Below are 19,231 nucleotides of genomic sequence, written 5' to 3' on the forward strand. Positions count from 1 at the left end.
AACATTGCCAATCTGTACAAGAGGCTCCTGTGAACATGTGAGCCAAATATTATTGCACTGCATCGAGCAGGGAATTTACAATCTCTTGTTGACAACAGCGAAAAGCAGGTTGCTCTTGCTTTTGCAATGTCCTCATGCAGCATCAGCACAAGCAGCTGGACCCACCTACAGCTATTGGCTAATTTCATGATATGAGAACATTCTCAGTAATACATAATTGCTAATTTTGATTTAAATAAATTAAACAAATTTGTGATCTCAAAAAGAAAAATTTTTTCATCTTTGTACAGCCGGTCTACTCATGACCATTGCACGCAGCTGCGCCCACTGCGTGTGGCCTTCGAGATAGCAGGTAAGATACCAAGGCAGCAATTGGGCAAGCTCTCCAGAGTAACAAAAGTCTAAATAAAGAAACAACAAAACAGGAAAGGGTCTAACTCTAGAGGTCATATAGAATTGGCTGAACTGTCAAAGAAAACAAGTGATAAATGAAAGTATAACATTGGAAAGATTCAGAAAGCAGCAAAAAATAAGGCCAGCATGAAATGGAAGGAATCTTAATTGAAGTGGTAAATAGGCAGGGCAGTGTTATCAGCAATTTCCACGAATATAGTAAAGGCAGCAGATGAATTTTATATAAAATTGTTCAGTACCCAGAGCAGCCACATCACAATGATTGGATGTAGTGATGAAAAGGAAATGGACATTCCATGTGTAACTAGCAGTGATGTTAAAGAGCTTTTCAAGATATCTTCAGGGAAAAAGCAGCAGATGGAATACAAAAGTTTATTTGATAAAAAAAATTCGTTGGGCCTTCCACTACGTGAAGATGGTTAACCAGCGAAGCTGAAACGTGCGAGCCCGGTGTTTATCACTGGGTTAATCCTGAGGGTTCATTTCGATGGAGGCGAAATGCAAAAACGCCCGTGTGCTTGCGTTGTAGTGCACGTTAAAGAACCCCAGGTGGTCAAAATTAATCCGGAGCCCTCGACTACGGCGTGCCTCATAATCAGAACTGGTTTTGGCACGTAAAACCCCAGAAAGAAGAAGAAGGTTCATTAAAGTATTTCTCAATTGTGAGGTCACACACCCGTTCGGCTGCGACGGAGGGAACGATGCCACTGGACAGTATGCCCGCAGTCCGCCATTGTCGCTTGCGTTCAATGTCTCGAGTTTGCTCGACGGCATGGTTAGCAGCATTCGCTCGCCATTGTCACTTGCGATTCTTTGAAATTAAATTGCTTCAAAATTAAATCTGTCCGTTATGTAAGTCAATGAATGGCTCATACCCCGTAAACACGGCCTCCCCATTACGACGACAGAAGAGAAGTGAAATTCTACGCTGGAATGATGAGGGGCAACGCAGCCAGCTGTTAAAGAAGACAACGACGAACGCGGGAGCAGTGGCACAAGCGCGTGCCGAGCACGAGCGCAACCCGAGGTAGGGCCCTACCCAAGGGGCGCCAACGAGCCAGCTGCAGATAAAGACACGCTCGAGCCAATGCAGATGGTGATAGTTTTCTGCACACAGGCAATTTCGCCTAGCCATATATACGATTTTGCCTAGACATGATAAGCTTCACTTTTTAAAAAATTCACCGACGATTCGATACTAATGCGAATTTTGAACGCAGCTGTTCAGGTGTTTTGAATTTGCGATATATTGCAGCAAATAATTTGATTCTGAATGACAGGGTGCTCTCTGCGGTGACGCTGAGCCTCTGCTCGGGCTAGAGTTAAGCAGCAGCAGCAGACGAAGCATTTCCACTGGTTGCGCTGCTCATTGTTCAGGAAGTGGTGCGCACTATCTAGCAGCGGCGGCGCCGCAGGCGAAGTAGCGCATGCGCAGTTGGCCCGAAGCCCACGCCAGCGCTTTGCTAGCGCGCTAGCCGCAAGCCTGGTCGCCGCCGGCATTCCACTTTCCTCCTCACCTTTTCTTCATACCCTCCTACGCTTTCCGCCTCATGGTTCCACTGCACCCCCCTTTTCGCTGTCCACTTCGCTCTCGCCGCTCTTTTCATACCCCGCTGCGCGCCGCATTCGCTCTCTTCTTTCGCTGTGCTCATTCACTCGGTTACAAGTGATGCCGATATTCGCCACAGGAACAGGTGCCTAAGGGCTGCGCTCTAAAATGGAGGAGATATTATGCTTAAAAAGCTTGCAGCCCTTTATTCACAATGCCTCAGGACTTCCAAGTTGGAAGAATGCTAAACATCATACCAGTCTATAAGAAGAGATACGCTAAAAAAATGTAACAATTATAAGCTTGCTTTCAATTTTGCAAAAAAAAAAAAAAAAATGCCAAGGTAATTTCCAGTAGAATCAGTGCAACACTTCAGTCAACCTAGAGAACAGACTGGATTCAGGAAGAGGTATTCAAAAATGGATCACATCCATCTCAAATCAAGTAATTCAAAAATTTGCAAACTACTACCAACCTCTCTATATGGCTTTCATAGATTATATCAAAAGGTGTTTGATTCAGTAGATATACCGGCAGTCATGAAGGCATTGCGTAAACAAGGAGTACAGGAAGCATACGTGGATAGATTCCACTGCTACCTTAATTCTTCACAAGAAAAGCAGAAAAATACTGATCAAGAAATGGGTCAGGCAAGCAGACAATCTCTGTGCATCTTCACTGCATGCTTAGAAGTATTCAGGGTGCCAGACTGGGTAGGATTAAGAGAGAATCAACAGAGGGCATTTCAGCAACCTGCGGTTTGCAGACAACATTGTCCTGTTCAGCAGCAATGGGATGACTTGCAAGAAATTCAATGATTGAAGACCTCAGCCGACAAAGCGTAACAGTAGGTTTGAAGATTAATATGCAGAAGGCAAAGGTAATGTTCAAGTGTGTGGCAAGGAAACTAGAATTCATGTTTTGCAGTCAGCCCCTAGAATCTGTGCAAGAGCATGTTTATCTAGACCAATTAGTCACTGGGGACCCTGATCATGAGAAGGACATTTACATAAAATTGGGTTGGAGCACATATGGTAGGCATTACCAAGTCAGGACCAGCAGCTTGCCACTATGCTTGAAATAAAAGTGTACAGCCATTCCATTCTACTGGTACTAACATATGGCGTGGAAACTTGCAGGTTAACAAAAAAGCTTAAGAAGTTGAGGACTACGCAAAGAGCAATGGAACGAAAAATGATAGGCGTAATGTTACGAGACAGGACGACAGCTGTGTGGATTACAGAGCAAATGGGAGTTGCCAACATTCTAGTTGACAAGAAGAAATAGTACAGAATGGGTGCCAAGAGAAGGGAAGTGTAGTTGGGGGCAGTAAAGAACTAGGTGGTGTATGAAATTGGAAATTCCCAGGCGTAAGATGGCGTCAGCTCGCACAAGACGGGGGTAATTAGAGATCGCTGGGAGAGGCCTTCACCTGCAGTGGACATAAATAAACTGATGATGACTAGAGAGACCGTCACTGCCATCGATGCAACATTCTTGGTCGGATCAAGTGATAATGCATTGCACCATTTACCACAGCTGGAACAAGCTGGAAACAAACCTGTTGTGAAACTGCTATTTCTCTGTACTCTGTCACATGGTTAATTACAGCTAATTTATCTGGTTAGATGTATGCCTGACTATGTTATCAGGAATTAGTTCACGGAATTATTCAACAAAATGTACCAAGCATGGTGTCATGATCATCAACCTATTTCATGCCCACTGCGAGTTTCCTACTGAAATTACTAGAGGGAAATGTGGTGCTGCAGTTGTTGAGCTACCATGGGAATTGTGTAGTAGTAGTAGTACTAGGACTTTTCTACAATGGGGTATGGCTTTGTTGAGAAAGCAAACTGATGTTTATGTAGTTCATCTGTGTTGCGGGCTAGTCTCACATTTGTTTAGAGCAATGCAGTGTTTTACATGGTAGTAGTATCCACATAAACAAGTCCCAACACTTCCGAGTATGCATGGTGCTAGTTCTGGTTGGCTTTTGGGCAGTGACACTAGCCATAGGCGAGCATTTTAGATATATGCAAGTGTTAAATTAGAGGATGAATGAGAATAATCATTGCCATACAGAAACTTTGAGATGACATTTTTAGATGTTAGAAGACGGAAGGAGGAAGTTGACAAGTTCATGTACTACCCCATTATTCCCAGGCTGGATGAAGCACTGTACTGGAGGCATGTGTATTTCCCTCCAGAAATTTTGGTATGAAACTCTGCACTGCAGTATTATAGCTGCGATCTCCAACTACAATATACCCCTTTATTGCGTCTGTCGGCTCCATCTTATGCCTGCGTATTTCCTACACCACCTAGTTCTCTGCAGTGCTTCCCTTCCTTTGAAACCCACTCGGTAACTATTATATAATATTGATTAGATGAACTACACAGCTTTATTTTTCCCTCTTACTAGAATATCAGCTACACCTGTCTGCTTCTCTTGGAGTAACAGAATGGGTGCCAAGGGAAGGGAAACCCAGTCAAAGATGACGGAGGATTGGGTGGTGTGAAGATATTAGGAGATTTGCAGGAACAGGATGGGCCTTGTTTGACACAAGACAGGGATTACTGGAGATCACTAGGAGATCACTACGAGAGGCCTTAGTCCCCTGCAGCAGATACAAAATTTCAAGACAAACACTGCCTTCCTTTCATGTGCATGCGTTTTATTTACCTTCTTTGAGTCTTGCTTTGGAAGGCCAAGGCAACGCATACTTCTACGTATCATGGCAGGAAAGATTATGTCAATTAAGTTTCTATACACTTCTTTTCCTCTTGATCTAGGGGACGCTGCTTTCACAATTGAAAAGTTAAAGCAACTTCTTGTGAATAACCTTTCACACCAATTGCAATGTCTCGGTATGCTGTGCCTGAGCAATTGCACAAGTGCACTCGGCAACACATGGGGCATGGTATGGTATGGTGTGTTCACAACACAGGCTCAGAGCTGCGATGCATGCATGTCTTAGTGGCAACAGCAAGTACATACATAGCTTTTTCAGCTGCAAGCAGTGTTGTGTGGGATGTACGTGAACTAGAATATGGTACTATTGATGAATAAGCAGTATCACACAAAAAAAAAGATCTTGAGGAACGCGCAGCTGATGTCACAGCACTGACAAATCCAATGAACAGAAGCAGCAGAACTGCATCATAATGACTGCATGACATGATGATGGGGCATCATCTCTAGAGAGCATCCTCTCATCGCTCAAGCTGCTAAGCCCTCAAGGTTATATGTGCATCCTGTCAAACACAAACGTGTAATGTGGGCCATTTCCCTGGTATCCACCACGATGCTGCACTGACATTTTCATGCGTACTAGTATACGAGCCACTATGAAAGAAGTTATGTGAACTTATACTATATGTGCACTGACAGTATTCAAATAAGCAGGATTCACCACTTTATTGTTACTTTCATGCAGTGCATCATGGTAAATGTGATAAGCTGTTAGTGGCCTTTCATACTAATAAAAGAAATACAGTATAGACCACTGATAACGTAACCGCTTATAGTGCAGGACCGGGTATAGTGCGGTCTTTTCAGACTGCCGTTAATTTTCCCATAGCACTCCATGTATACGCATACCGCTTACAGTGCAGCCGCGTCAGACGAAATAGCGGTTATAATGCAGCTTCCGCGGGAAAATCTCACCGACAAGGGCAGTAGCGAGCACGCTTCTCAACGAGGTGCGCCCACCGATGGGAGAAGAGATCAAAGAGGGCGATGCGGAGGACTGAGGAGCATGAGACGTGGAGCATGAGTCCAAGGGCAATAAAATCGTCGCTGCACGCCGTATGTGTGAGTGAAAGCGCGCGGGGAATGCGCGCCTTCATGGAGAGCAAACGCACAGCGGAGAGGAAATGCGACTTCCATCGCGCGAAAGGCTGTGGGGGTATGGAAGGGAAGGAGGGGGAGGGGGCTTCTACTCTGCCAACAAATGAATTCGTGCCTGTGCCGGATGTCGGTGTTGTCGCACGCACCGTATCTTGAAAGCGATCTCCACACGTCTCTGACCTTTGTATGCACTATGCTTACACCGCTCAGTTTCCGTTGAAGCAATAGACCGCACTAACCACCTTCGCTCGCTGCGGCGGCCGCGTTTTGACGGTGGTTGTCTGCGGTCATCGAGTCTATTCATGTTTGCTTGTGCACGTTGACACCACGCTTTTTAATTCAGTTAGTAAGCGAATGTGTCAAGTTTATGCAGCCGATAAAACTACTGTCCCTACTCTCAGTTTCGCCTTTCGGGCGAAACTGAGACTTTTTTTTTATTATTACTTAGTCTGCTTCATGCGAAGATCATGGGTACTTGCACATTAACCTTTCAACGTTCGTAAATTTTAACGGATGCAAAACTCCCAGTCACACGCTTCGATTCATGGATACGCGCGGCTGCTTGGCCTACATGTTTTGCATATGTGCAGGGCTTGAAAATCGTTGCTTTGGTTATAGTGTGGTACCGCTTATAGTGCAGATATTCACGACTCCGGCGACTTACGTTACAAGCGGTCTACATTGTATTTGATTGTGACTATGTGTATTGTATGTACTATATGTACTATAGATCTGTTTGTACAGCAACACATATTTTGTTTTTGGGCATATTCTGTTCAACTACTGATAATTTAAGCAAAAAAAAAAAATCTGCAGTCTAGGAGTTTCAATTACCACATTTCGATTGCATAATTGTGCACAAGTGGTCAAAGGCCAACTGTAATTAATTTTTGGGCCACGTAAAAAGCCTAGCTAGTGTAGTGTGGAGCCAGCATTCAAAAATAGCCATTTTTGATACCTAAACCACCATTATCACTTGCCGGAAGTGTCAAGCTAAGGCGGCAGGCACGTTGGGACTTGCGTCACAGCAACAACCACCAGATGCACTCATTGTCTGCTCAGGTACTGTTAAAAGGTTGCTAACAAGACAACTGCAATTACCAATTATCAGCCGTGCTGCTGTGAAAAGATTGCTTTAGTGGTATATACTACTCATTTAAACAAATTTAGCCAATGTGAAATTTCGTTGCATTTGGCCCAAAAAGGTAGCACCAAGTGACCTGTCAAGATTGACCACCCATAAGATATAATGGTCAGCTGGTATTCTGATTGCCAGTGCAATTCTACTAATGTGCCTACTCCACATCACACTTTCCCACGAACTTGGTATGAACAATGTTGGAGTGTTATATTGTTCCATTGCCAGCTTGCAAAAATTACAAGGCAACTGGTATGCCTGCGATGTAAGCAATTATGCAGAAAGCAATTATGCAGACACTTGTAACGCACTAGTTGCTTCTCACCTGTGCTATTGTCATCTCGTTTAGTCAAATAGTACTAAGAGATTGTTATATAATTCACTTTCACTCCAAAAGCATGCCTTACATGCTGTTTCAGACTTGCCTTACAATGTACATGCACATGATGTATTCCAGAAGTTTAAAATTTTACAAGTAGACCACCTTTACGAGTATCAGCTTATATATATTTTTAAACATGATATGATTAAGGGTATTACTCATATCAGAAACATTGCAAGCTTGCAACAGAATCCAACTTTTCGCCTGAATCGATACACTGAACACTGGGCAGTTCCGCACCCACGCACAAATTACGGCCTTCAAACACTCTCCTACTGTCTTCCCTCAACGCTTAACATATACAAACGAAGTGATGAAAACATACCTCATGTATCCAAACACACCTTATTGCAAATACCTTTGTGAATGTTAAAGTTTTTTTTGTTTTTTTTTGTCGCTTAAAAAGTGTTCTTTACTGTCTTAAAGTTGCGACATTTCTGCTCTTGCTGTATGTATGTATGCACATATTTTTTTTTCTTTTTATCTTGCCCCAAGTATGCACAATGAATATGTTGCATGTTTCTGCCTGTTGTTCACGGGGAGATGGGACCAGTCAAGCTGCCGATATGCAGCTTTTATCCCGCCATCCCCACCGCTTATGTACACCCATGAGCAGAAGTATACGGACAACCCGCCGTCGTTGCTCAGTGGCTATGGTGTTGGGCTGCTGAGCACGAGGTCGCGGGAACGAATCCTGGCCACGGCGGCCGCATTTCGATGGGAGTGAAATGCGAAAACACCCGTGTACTTAGATTTAGGTGCACGTTAAAGAACCCCAGGTGGTCCAAATTTCCGGAGTCCCCCACTACGGCGTGCCTCATAATCAGATCGTGGTTTTGGCACGTAAAACCCCATAATTTCTAAAAAAAATTATACGGACCAGGCATTCCGTGATAAAGTCGATTTTTTCAACTGCCTGCGAATGCAACTTGAAATTGAGGACTGCAGTCCAAACTTGGCATTGCGAACTTTCCAGTGTACTCGTCAATTTCAGTTTATGCATGTTAATTACGAAAAAATTCAGCTTTTTCGGCGACTTTGTGGTCCGTATACTTTTGCTCACGGGTGTACATCAGTGTACTTATGTGGTAAAATGAACTTCAAGTCAGAAATTGTTATTCATTTTATGTTTGTGTAGCTGCCATAAACTATACTGCAGTAAAAATTGTTGTGCAGACAGCTTTAACTGCATCGAAACTGCACCGCACTTCTGCTGCCTATTTACTTTGAGCAACAACTTTATTCACTTTTCAAAGAAGATTTACAAAAAGCTACAATGAAAGCAAGGTGTTTGCCCTTTAACTTAAGTTGTTGGTAAAAACACTGTACAGACAGTAACATAAATACACGTAAAACTTACGTGAAGAAAAAGAAGTTGATTCACAGGAGCTCTGAATATGCCAGCAGCAAAGTACTCTACCATTTGACATGCCATAGTTTAACTGCAAGCACATTTCTTTGGCTGGTACACACACTAACAACCCTTGCACACCCTCTGCAGCCTTGAAATCAAAGAGTAACTTCTGTTCAGCTGAGAAGTATGATAGTCAATCACTAGATGTATACATGTATACAGTGGACATAGTGCTGCAAGTAAGTAGCATAGTTCATTAGCAGTTAGGCTTATAAGATTTTTAGAGCAGACATGACAAGCTGGCTGAAAAGAGATGACTGGAAATAGGATGCACCATCTTTGTCAAAATAAACACAAGAAATTCCTCATTTAACAAAAACTAAACCTAAACAAATTGTTGTTAACAGAGCAGATTGCTTGACAATGCTGCACTTAAACTTCAGCACAACCCTTAGTGCCAATGTTATATATTTTTAGACAGTCTACTAGTAGACTGTACAACTCGTTTAACAGTATATGCACTTAGCTCTACCCTGTCTACAAATTACAATACTCAATGTATTAAGTACACACAACACTTTTTCCAGCACAATGTCAAGTTTTAATATAGCATGACTGAAAACTAGCTTGTCAAATGCCTCATAAGAAGCTGTGAAAATAAAAATATTTCTAGCTTTTCCTGTGCACATAACATGGTGCTTATGAATCCGAGTCAGAACAAAATCTATCAATATGCTTTTTTTGTTCTTGGTGTTTGTTCAACAGTGCACATAAGGTAAACACATTATTGTTGTTAGGCAAATGCACTATTGTGCAAAAAAACTATCGTTTTACACAATAGCCATGAAGGCAAATGTGGCACTAAAGTGGGGGAAAATAAATGGGTGAAGGTATGTGTGAAAGACTGACAAAATGCCATGATTTTAATGGAAAAAGCTGCTAAACAAATCATTTCATTCTAAAATAAAAAGACAAACCTGAAAAGGTTACCGAGGCTTCAAAAAACCACGCAAATGTGCTGAAATAATGCACTTTAATACAAGAACTTCAGCAAAGAAATCCTATGTATTACAAACAGCAAGTTACTAGCATGAGCCTTAATTTAGACAAATTTTTAGCATGGGATGACCCTGGAGACTGTGGACAAAGGTTGCCAAGTACGGCCTCCTAAGACTTCCTGTTGCGTGTGCGGGCATCAGTGGTGCATTGCCAGAAACCAGAAGGCAACTCCTCATGAAAGTAGCTGGCTAATAATTTTTTCACAGAAAATGAAGAGAAAAAGAATAAGCCCTCCTTGTGCGTGCAGACGTGCACAATCAGCAGAGTGCATAAAGAAAGCTCTTGACACTCGCAAGGCTAGTGTCCATTCTGGAGGCTAACTTGCTGAGAAGAGCATATCCCACTCAAAAATGAACACAAATGCGGCTACCAAGCCCCGCAAAGCACAGCACACAACTGGACATGTCCACTTGTCCTGGCTTGGCCGTCTTTTAACTGTTCCTGGTTGCCAAGTACCATGCCGGAAACACACGAGAGTCTGTAGGCATTGGATTAGGTGAGCACACTTGCAGCACCCACAGTCGGAAGATGCTTCGGTGTGCACCAATGGCCGGTATGCAGGAGGGTGTCGCCAGAAGATCAAATGCACATTTTCACACACACAAACACACACACACATGCACGCGCTTACACGTAAAAAAAAAAGGAAAAAAAAGGGGGAGGAAGCTCACTGCAGCATCTTACTAAGACTTTCAAGAAGGCTACTGCTCTCTGCTGTTTGCAATGATGTCCACGTGATTCAACAGTGACCATGAGAACACCAGTCTCACTATAGTTGACCAACTGTACAAAATGGGTGTGATGTCCACAAGGGCAGCTCACAACCCACAGAGGGGCAGGTCTCCCTCCCTCAGGATCCTAAGTGAGGCAGGCGTGATCGTCGGTGTGCCTGGCTGAGAGGCATGCTCGACAGGTCTGACGCCAGCCGCAGGTTTTGGAGTGAAGGTCCTGCTTTTGATCGATCCAGGAATTTCCTGCACATCCAGACACCGATGACTCAATGCAGATGCTATACAATAGGCCGAAAGTGCGGAACCCAATGATGGCACAATACTCACTTGCGGGCCATTTTGAGAAGCTCCTCTTTCCTCCGCGACAGCATGCGTTCTCTCTCACTAGGTGATTTGGAGAAGCGGCCACCCACTTGTGGTCCCATGCTGTTGTCCCTATAGAACACACTGGAGCTTAGGGCCACAGAAACACATTGAGCAAAACACCTATAGCATTGTATCATAGCAATGCTTATCACTTTAATAATTATATAATGTGAAAGAGAATTTGAAAAGTTGAGCTGCATCTTTAGTGAAGAAGAAAGAAAATGTAATAATCCTTTCATAACCAGACAAGTTGAAAAAGAAATGGCATTTTAAATCGGAATTGCTTTACTCAAAAAATTGAACGTGTGCCACATGAGATCATGTATACTCTATTAACAGAAACATGTTTACTGGCAAAAATCTTAGTCAATGAAAAGAAAATTTGAAAAGTTGAGCTGCATCTTTAGTGAAGAAGAAAGAAAAGGTAATAATCCTTTCGTAACCAGACAAGTTGAAAAAGAAATTGCATTTTAAAACCGAACTGCTTTACTCAAACAATTACACATGAGATCATGTATACTCTATTAACAGGAACATGTTTACTGGCAAAAATCTTAGTCAATGAAAAGAGAATTTGAAAAGTTGAGCTGCGTCTTTAGTGAAGAAGAAAGAAAAGGTAATAATCCTTTAGTAACCAGACAAGTTGAAAAAGAAATTGCATTTTAAAACCGAATTTCTTTACTCAAACAATTACACATGAGCCACATGAGATCATGTATACTCTTAACAGAAACATGTTTACTGGCAAAAATCGTAGTCAATGAAAGCGTGCTTCAGTCTCAAGAAGCTTTATGTCACAGCAACTGCTTAAATAATACTAAGAGCTTTGTTTTTCTTTTAAAATTATTTTTGAAATATTTTGAGTATACTGCTTCTTTCTCTAGTTTCACAGCAAGATCACATTTTATGGTCCAGATTGTCCAGACTAGAAAAAAAGAATTTGCTTCATCTGCACCCCTTGTCAAACAAGGGGTGCAGATGAAGCATCCCTTGTTATGTCTAAAACATGGGAGCTATGTTACTTCTGGCACACAGCCTTGAAGCCAGAAGAAAGCACAGAAACGCTTGGCCTTCAATACAAGGTTTCCATTAATCACTGGGGGTGTGATGCGGGGCACTAAGATGCCTAGACGAAGGCAAAAAAAAAAAAAAAAAATTTTTTTTTTGGCAAGCAAGGTAATAACAGTGCCAAGTGTTACACTGAATGGCCCGGACCATAAAATGCAATCTTGCTGCAAAATTTTAGTAAAAACACAACATCGGTATGTGGAAAATCTAAAAAAAAAAGTTTTAAAGGGAAAACACAAATCTCTGCATAACAACACTACATTTCTCATTTAGTCACTAAACGACACCAGATAAGCCTAGTCTAAACTGTTACGTTTTAGACATTCTTACATGCAAGTACGAAGCTGATAGGCCCCCCTCAACATGAATTTCATTGAAAGTGGCGTGCTACAGCAGGATTGATGAGAGCTCAATTTGCATTTTAGACTGCTTCTGCTAATGGTAATTTGCACTCGATAATGCGAGACTGTTTTTTTTTTTTGCTCTGTAGTGGAGAATTTGTATTCCACCGGTCAATCTGGGGCAGGTTTGCATGTTCCACTGGTCATTTGGGATCAACACTCTTGCAGTGGAGTGCTCTTTCTTGCTCCACCGATGGGGCACGAATTGGGCTGGAACTTCAAGAGTGTGCCACGTCACTTCCACCTGCTGAGAGGACATGTTTTCTGCTTCAAGCATTTTACATAAATACTAGCAAAGAACACTGCACTCTTTCTTTGATCTCAGCATTTTCTGCTGTTGTGGGGCTCGCTGCTCGGGGCATTTCGCTGTTGTTGGATTCACCATGCTGCCTTCTATGAATGTCTTGAAGAACGAGTCCCGTCCTCCCTGAATGGCTCAATTAAAGAAAAAATAAATATATATATATATATGGGGGAATTCAACATCATTAAATTTAAGTACCCAGAACAGCACCCTTGATTAGCATTTCAGGCACCACAGTCAACAGTACCAGCAGAACTGGAGTTACTCTGATGCTTTGACATTCACAGAACCATTGACTCTGGAACTGGTCACACGTGGCAACTTCCATGATGATCTCGTGCAGAGCACTTTTTTTACAGGCAGAATTGTTCTTTTGAAATTCAAGATCTTGCTTAAAGGATTTGTACTGGCACAAAAAGTTTTTGTTGAGCTTTTTTTTTTGCTTTATTAGTTGCTGATTCTGTAATAACAGTATGAAGCCTCCACGTGTAACAAATAAACTATTATACTCTCTTCGCATAATTAAAAATGCATGCTAAATGGAGCACAGCCTCGAGCATACTAAGCAGGACTCCTCCATACAACTTTAAAATGAAAGGCGATGGTCATGTGACATCACTGATGTGTGGGTCATCAGTTGGCCTGGTGCAGTGGTTGCAAACCACACTGTGATCATATGACCAAAAGCTTAGCGCATTAGGCACTCGATGGAATAATAGGAGCGAGAAGGTAAAAATGGCACTCCATGCTCCACGAGAAGTGTCAGCAGAAGACCAGGCTTATCTTGTGCTAAATGCGGAGAAGCACAGAATGAATGAGAAAAGAATGGCTGGTGCGATGTGCGCCCAGCTTTCAGTGACACAGTAGTAGTGTGGCTTGTGACCACTGAACCAGGCTAACTGAAGCATCCATCAGTAGTTTGTGATACCATGTTACCACTACCTACATCTTTTGTGATGTATGGAGGCGTCCTACTGAACACACCTTGCCACAAGCAGCACTGCACTTGGCAAGTGTTTTAAACCGGTCACATTAAAAGCTGGTACAGTCGACTTCCATTAATTCGATCCTGAAGGGACCGGCGAAATTGGTCGAATTAAAGAAAAGGCAGGGGGGGGGAGGGGGAAGAAAAAAGAAAATGCATAAACATGCCGTTGATGCACTTGGTAGTTGCCTGTAAAGTTAGCTTTGCCACGGTATAGACGTGTTTTGCGGTGAAACATACCAACCGAGGAAAGGTGCCACTGTTACGGGACATAGCAAGTGTTCCTTAATTTACACATGCACATGCGCCATCTCCGGTCACAGTACGAGCACCGAGATGCCTAATAAGTTTACTGGCAGGCCTTCAGAGTTTATATAAACCCCCATTCTTTTGTTGGCTTTAAACGTCCCCTAGAGCTTTTTCATCTTATCACCTTCCTTTTCACTAGCTTTCTCTAAACACAGATAGCTTTTCTCCGCTTCTTGGTGCACGGCGCATGCGCACACGTATAATTAAGGAACGCGTACTAGGCTCCGTTAACGGTCTCATATACGAGACACACATGACGGGCGAAACAAGGGCTCAAATCACCACAGCAATGTCAGAAACAGCTCTGAATAGCTGCCAGTATGCTTATTAGGCGTCTAGGGGCTCATACTGTGACCTGGCCTGTATAATTAGGAAGCACGTACTATGTCCCGCGACAGTAGCCCCTTTCGATTCTTGGTATGCTTCGCCATATAATACGGCTGTATTGTGGCCAATTTCGAGATAGAAATAATGCAAGTTTGGACCCATAGAAATATGTATGGGTGCCGGCCGGGACCTTCGGTTGCGATGGAATTAACTGAAAAATCGAATTAACGGCAGTCTACTGTATACCATATTTTCCGGGCTATAGTCCATGGACTATATAAAAGTTGAAAATTCACATGGTGAGGTTATACACATGGATGCGGACAAAGCATGGCTTAATTTTTTTTAAGGCTCATAGACACACTTAAAGTTTGGCTCCTGCATGCGCAAGTAGTGACTTTACCGCATCGCTTTAGAACAAAATGGTTGACTTTTGTGCAAGATTGCTCCCTTTGGGAGCATATACAGGGACACTAATCAGGCCTGACTGTGCGTGCAGCTCTTTTACAGTGCTAAATCACTTAGGGACAGCAGCTGTATAATGGCAAAATCGACTTAGCGATACTTACTGTATACTGATTGCAGACAACTACCAAGGAAGAAATTTTTATTCTACACCCAACTTTGACCCTGAGGATATGCACCAGCAATAGACTATAGCCCAGAAAAATTCAGGCCCTATACTGTCATAACAAAGTCAGCAACTATGCAATAAAGCAAGACAAAATGAATGAGACAGTACCTCTTTAAGGAGTCATTTGGCTGCTCCAGAGAGACCGGTGAAATAAATAATTGAATTGCACACTTCTGCTTAAATTTTGTAAGTGCACATGTGCACTGACACAGACACATACACACACATGCAGACACATCTGCAGGTCTCCCAGTGGCTGCTTTTTTGTAATATTTTGCTTTTGGGCAGGCTGGCCAAACTCGCTATGGAAGTACCAACATCAACTGAATTATGCGTTATCCAGTGGCGCAACGATGAGGGGGGGGGGGGGAGGGGGGGGGGGGGTGTTGTAACCGCCCCCTGAGGCCGAGTTAAACAGCTATAATGGCCAACAAGGTAACATAATTTAATTAACACATGGAACTTCTTGCTTTCAGTTTCACTGCTTATTGTCCAACAACTTTTTATAAAATTGATTTACGTTCATGGAAAGATAAGGCATGTAACTTCCCTGCAAAACCGTTGCACTGCCACACAACTTGAACTGTTCATAGCACTCGGCACTGAAGTGAAGTGGTGAAGTGCAGTAAGCTCTTGATTAAGGCATTAAATGTTTTGGCTTCAACCTAAAGTTCCTTAAAACCTATTAAGCATCTTATCATGCACAAGTACACCAAATGTTACCCTGATGTGGATGCTTCCTCAGCCTGGGTGTATGGTTCTGGATCTTCAAGAAACATTGAGGAACCGGAATCCAGAGCACTTGCAGAAGCATTTCTTGGAAATCTCTCATCTGCAAGTGCTTCTTTATGAGTGTCCAGCCCATGATTCTGGAAAGCAGAAAGCAGAGGTCAAATTTTACATCTTACCAGTGAGGAGTCATAACTAGTGCCAGTTCTCACTATAAACATAAACAGAATTAAATGTTGCAGCTGACAAGGAGGAAAAGAAACTTGTTATAGGGATGCAAATTGCTGTTACACATTTGTGTGGTGCATTCTTCCTGTTGTGGTGAGCTTAAAGTAGATAGACAAAGCTATCATGCACTCTAATGCAGGTGAAGCAGCACAGGACTATGTGTTCAGCCACATGTGAACCTCTGCACTCGACTAAATCACACTATTGCTACGGACATATGCGCTTCTCTCGCATTAAAATATAAGTGAAAAGAAGCTGTGTTTCTCTCTTTCTTCTGTCTATATATAGGGTCCTTTGTTTTCGGGTAACGCCTGATAACTTCTGATTTTTGTACCCCCGAACGAAATTTTGGAAATCGAGTTAAACACGATTTCTTCACATGTTTGCCCTTTTGTAAAGAATAGTAACAAATGCAGGTATTACAAAACTAATGAACACTGCCCCACTTTTGTGAGCAAGTGATTATGATATACAATATTAATAATATTATTAACCCTTTGCACTCCGAAACTTTTACCCACTTTCCGGCTGTCCTGGTCTGAAACTATTTTGCCAGTTTCTGGCACCGCGAAGAAAAACACAAACTGCAAACTCACAGGATATTTATTTTTTCTCTTGCATTCTGCAGGCAACTAACTTCTTTACCCATATTTGAGCAGCGTGTGATACTGCTTGAAGCATTCTCCCGAGTGCAGGCCAGGGTTGTTACTGCAGGTCTTGCAGAAAAATAGTTTCCCTCCTGCCTCTTTTTGTTTTTCTATTGCTACAAACACCACAGTCCTTGCTGCTTCAGCCTGGGAGCTTGTAGATGAAATTGCTTCTCCCATCTAGCCTTTCCTCGCACTCCTTCCGTGCAGACGGGCCCCGCTTTTTGGCTCGAGCCCTCGCATCACCCACCAGCTGTTGGATGAGGTTGCGGCGGTACAGCAGGTGTTGCTGTTCTTTCTCGCCATGATTATGCAGCTGTGTGTGTCTCAAAATAAAACTATTGACAATGGAAATCTCTAGAAGCCAGAAAAAAAGCTTTCGCCACCATTTCACTGTCTTTCGACAAAATGCGTAGCTCGCACAGTAATGATCCGCACAGTCAACTGCACCCATGTTTTCTGTGTAGTCACATATGACCACTGGTTTCTTTATTGTCACTTTCTTTCCTCCTGCTTGTGTCCTTGTCACTTCTTTCAGAGATACATTGTAGGCGGAACTAAGCATCGTCACTTGACGCTTGTCTCGCCAAGCAAGCACCATGTAGGAGTCTCCTTTTCTGCAAGCTGCCACTTCACCTTTTTTCAGCTTTGTCTTGACCTGCTGTGGCATTTGCTTGAGATTTGGAATCACGGTACTAGTCAATGATACTCTCTGTAGAAGTAACTCCTTGGTAAGCATTGGCGAAGTGTAAAATCTGGCGGTGTAGAGGTGGTAGCCACTCTCCGGCGTAGCTTGCTGCACTTTCTGGAGCAGGTGCAGAACAATCCGTCAGGTGAAGGGGAGCTCGGGGCAGCTGAGACTATCAGTTGTGGTGCTGCCGTAGTAGCGCTCAATTACCAAAATGTACCCCGTTTGGCAGTCGGCAAGTGTGTAAACACGCATGCCCCATTTGGTTAGCTTTTGGGGATTATAGCATTTGAACGAGACACGGCCCTTGAATCCAACGGTGCTCTTATCAATGCAAATTTTGGGGCCGGCTATGAAATGCTCTCTGCATTTCGCATCGATGTAATGCACAACGTCCCTGATCTTGCTTCCACGAGTTGCCGGCAGACCTGAAGAGGCATTATGGCATGAAGCAACGTGCAACATCCAAAAGATTTGCAGAAATCTCTTCTGGCAGAAAACATGCGGAAAGAAAGGCATCTTCTTTACAATATCATCGCTAAAATACTTCTTCAGTTCCGGTTTCGGATTCAAGGCCATGTTTATAATTACTCCAAGAAAAGCTTTGAACTCTCTCAAGGTCACGTCTTCCCAGTCCTTCCAAATTGAGTCCTTTGGAAGCTCACCGGCACTCGAAATCTTTTCACGTGCATAGCCGTTTGTTTCGCGCACAATATTGTCCATCAGCTCGTCTGTAAAAAACAGCTGAAAATAATCCAGCTTACAGTTTAGACTGTAAGCGCTTACTTGTGATCCTGCGTTCATGACAGTGAAGGGAAACTGAGTGAAATCAGGCCCATTATCCGCGTACACCTTCCAGTACGCAGCACGTGGTCACGCACTGTTCCCTTGTGCGTCAACAGAGGTGCTGTCTCCACCGCCATCGTCGTCTTCGTCACTCGCTTCTGTCGAATCACTGTCATCACTATCTGATGGAGGCACGTAATTTTCTTCCTCAGTGAAGTCATCATCGCTTTCGCTAAATGCACCACCGTAAAACGCACGCAGTGAAAGCTGGCCATGCTTCTCAGCGAACTGCACGCAAGTGAGAAGAACGCTCTGTGATCCAGAAGCCGTGCTGAACATTGTGCTGCACTCTAGTGCAAAAAGAAGTAAACTTCAAGCTCACTTATCCCTCAAGAGATGGCTGGCGCATCATGTATACAAAGAATGCGCGTGAATCGCAGTGAGAAAAACCGCAAAATTTAACCCCCGAACACCCTTGTTGGGCGGTGCTCAACAGCGGACCGCTATGGCCGTGTTTTTGCTCGTTTTTGCTTAGCACTCAAGCGAAAATCAGCACATATGTAAAAAAATATAATATATTCAGTGCCTCCCAAGCCTTGAATCTATGAACGAAGGCTTGTAGCTTTTTTAGTAGCCACGATTACAGGTATACAACAATGGCGCATTGCATCGTATTACCAGCACATTTCATACACATAAATGGCGGTAATGCGCTGGGAAGAACACTTCCCAGCGCATTACCGCAGCGCAGAGGTTGCTCTGCATTGTGAACAGTAGCTGTGACGTTGAACGTATGTTTACCCAACTACATTACATTCAAAGAAGGGTGGCTGGCTTGTCTTAGCTGATAAACCATTACTGCTGTTGCAAGAGTACATACTGGGAACCAGTAAAACAGGACAACAATAGACAATAACTAAAGCACAGAGAGGTCTAAGATGGACGCAAAAATGCTCCCAATGCGTCTGATAATGCATACAGGAACAAGGGCTAGTAAGATAAGGAAAAGCATCAAACCTCCTGCGAAACATGCCCGTGTGCACAACTATTTGTATGCTTCCCTACGTTAAAAAAGTGCAGAGAACAAAGCACGCATTCAAGCAATGTAGCGACACACCGTATTGCTGAAGTGGCAATTATTTAAAATCTGTAGTGGTCATTCAGAGATCAAAAAGGCGTTGCCAAACTCAACTCCATGTTTTGTTTTTGTTAATGTGGTTTCTTTTAAATGGAACAATAATGCCTGACAACGAGGATTTGCAGAGATGAGTTCATCATA

General features: G+C 43.0%; 1 protein-coding gene across 2 annotated transcripts in view; it reads right to left on the reverse strand.

Moving 5' to 3' along the window:
• Window positions 1-8,556: 8,556 nt before the first annotated feature.
• LOC119431916 (E3 ubiquitin-protein ligase AMFR-like) overlaps window positions 8,557-19,231 on the reverse strand; it is a 150,452-nt gene continuing 139,777 nt past the window's right edge. For both annotated transcript variants that reach the window (XM_037699361.2, XM_037699367.2), the window contains exons 13-15: window positions 15,598-15,743; window positions 10,808-10,915; window positions 8,557-10,723 (exon numbers count right to left, since the gene is read on the reverse strand). In XM_037699361.2, coding sequence (XP_037555289.1) covers window positions 10,600-10,723; window positions 10,808-10,915; window positions 15,598-15,743 — 378 coding nt within the window. In that variant the 3' untranslated portion in view covers window positions 8,557-10,599. The remainder of the gene's footprint in view (window positions 10,724-10,807; window positions 10,916-15,597; window positions 15,744-19,231) is intronic.

Source organism: Dermacentor silvarum, chromosome 1 (assembly GCF_013339745.2).
Source record: "Dermacentor silvarum isolate Dsil-2018 chromosome 1, BIME_Dsil_1.4, whole genome shotgun sequence".
Classification (NCBI taxonomy): Eukaryota; Metazoa; Arthropoda; class Arachnida; order Ixodida; family Ixodidae; genus Dermacentor; species Dermacentor silvarum.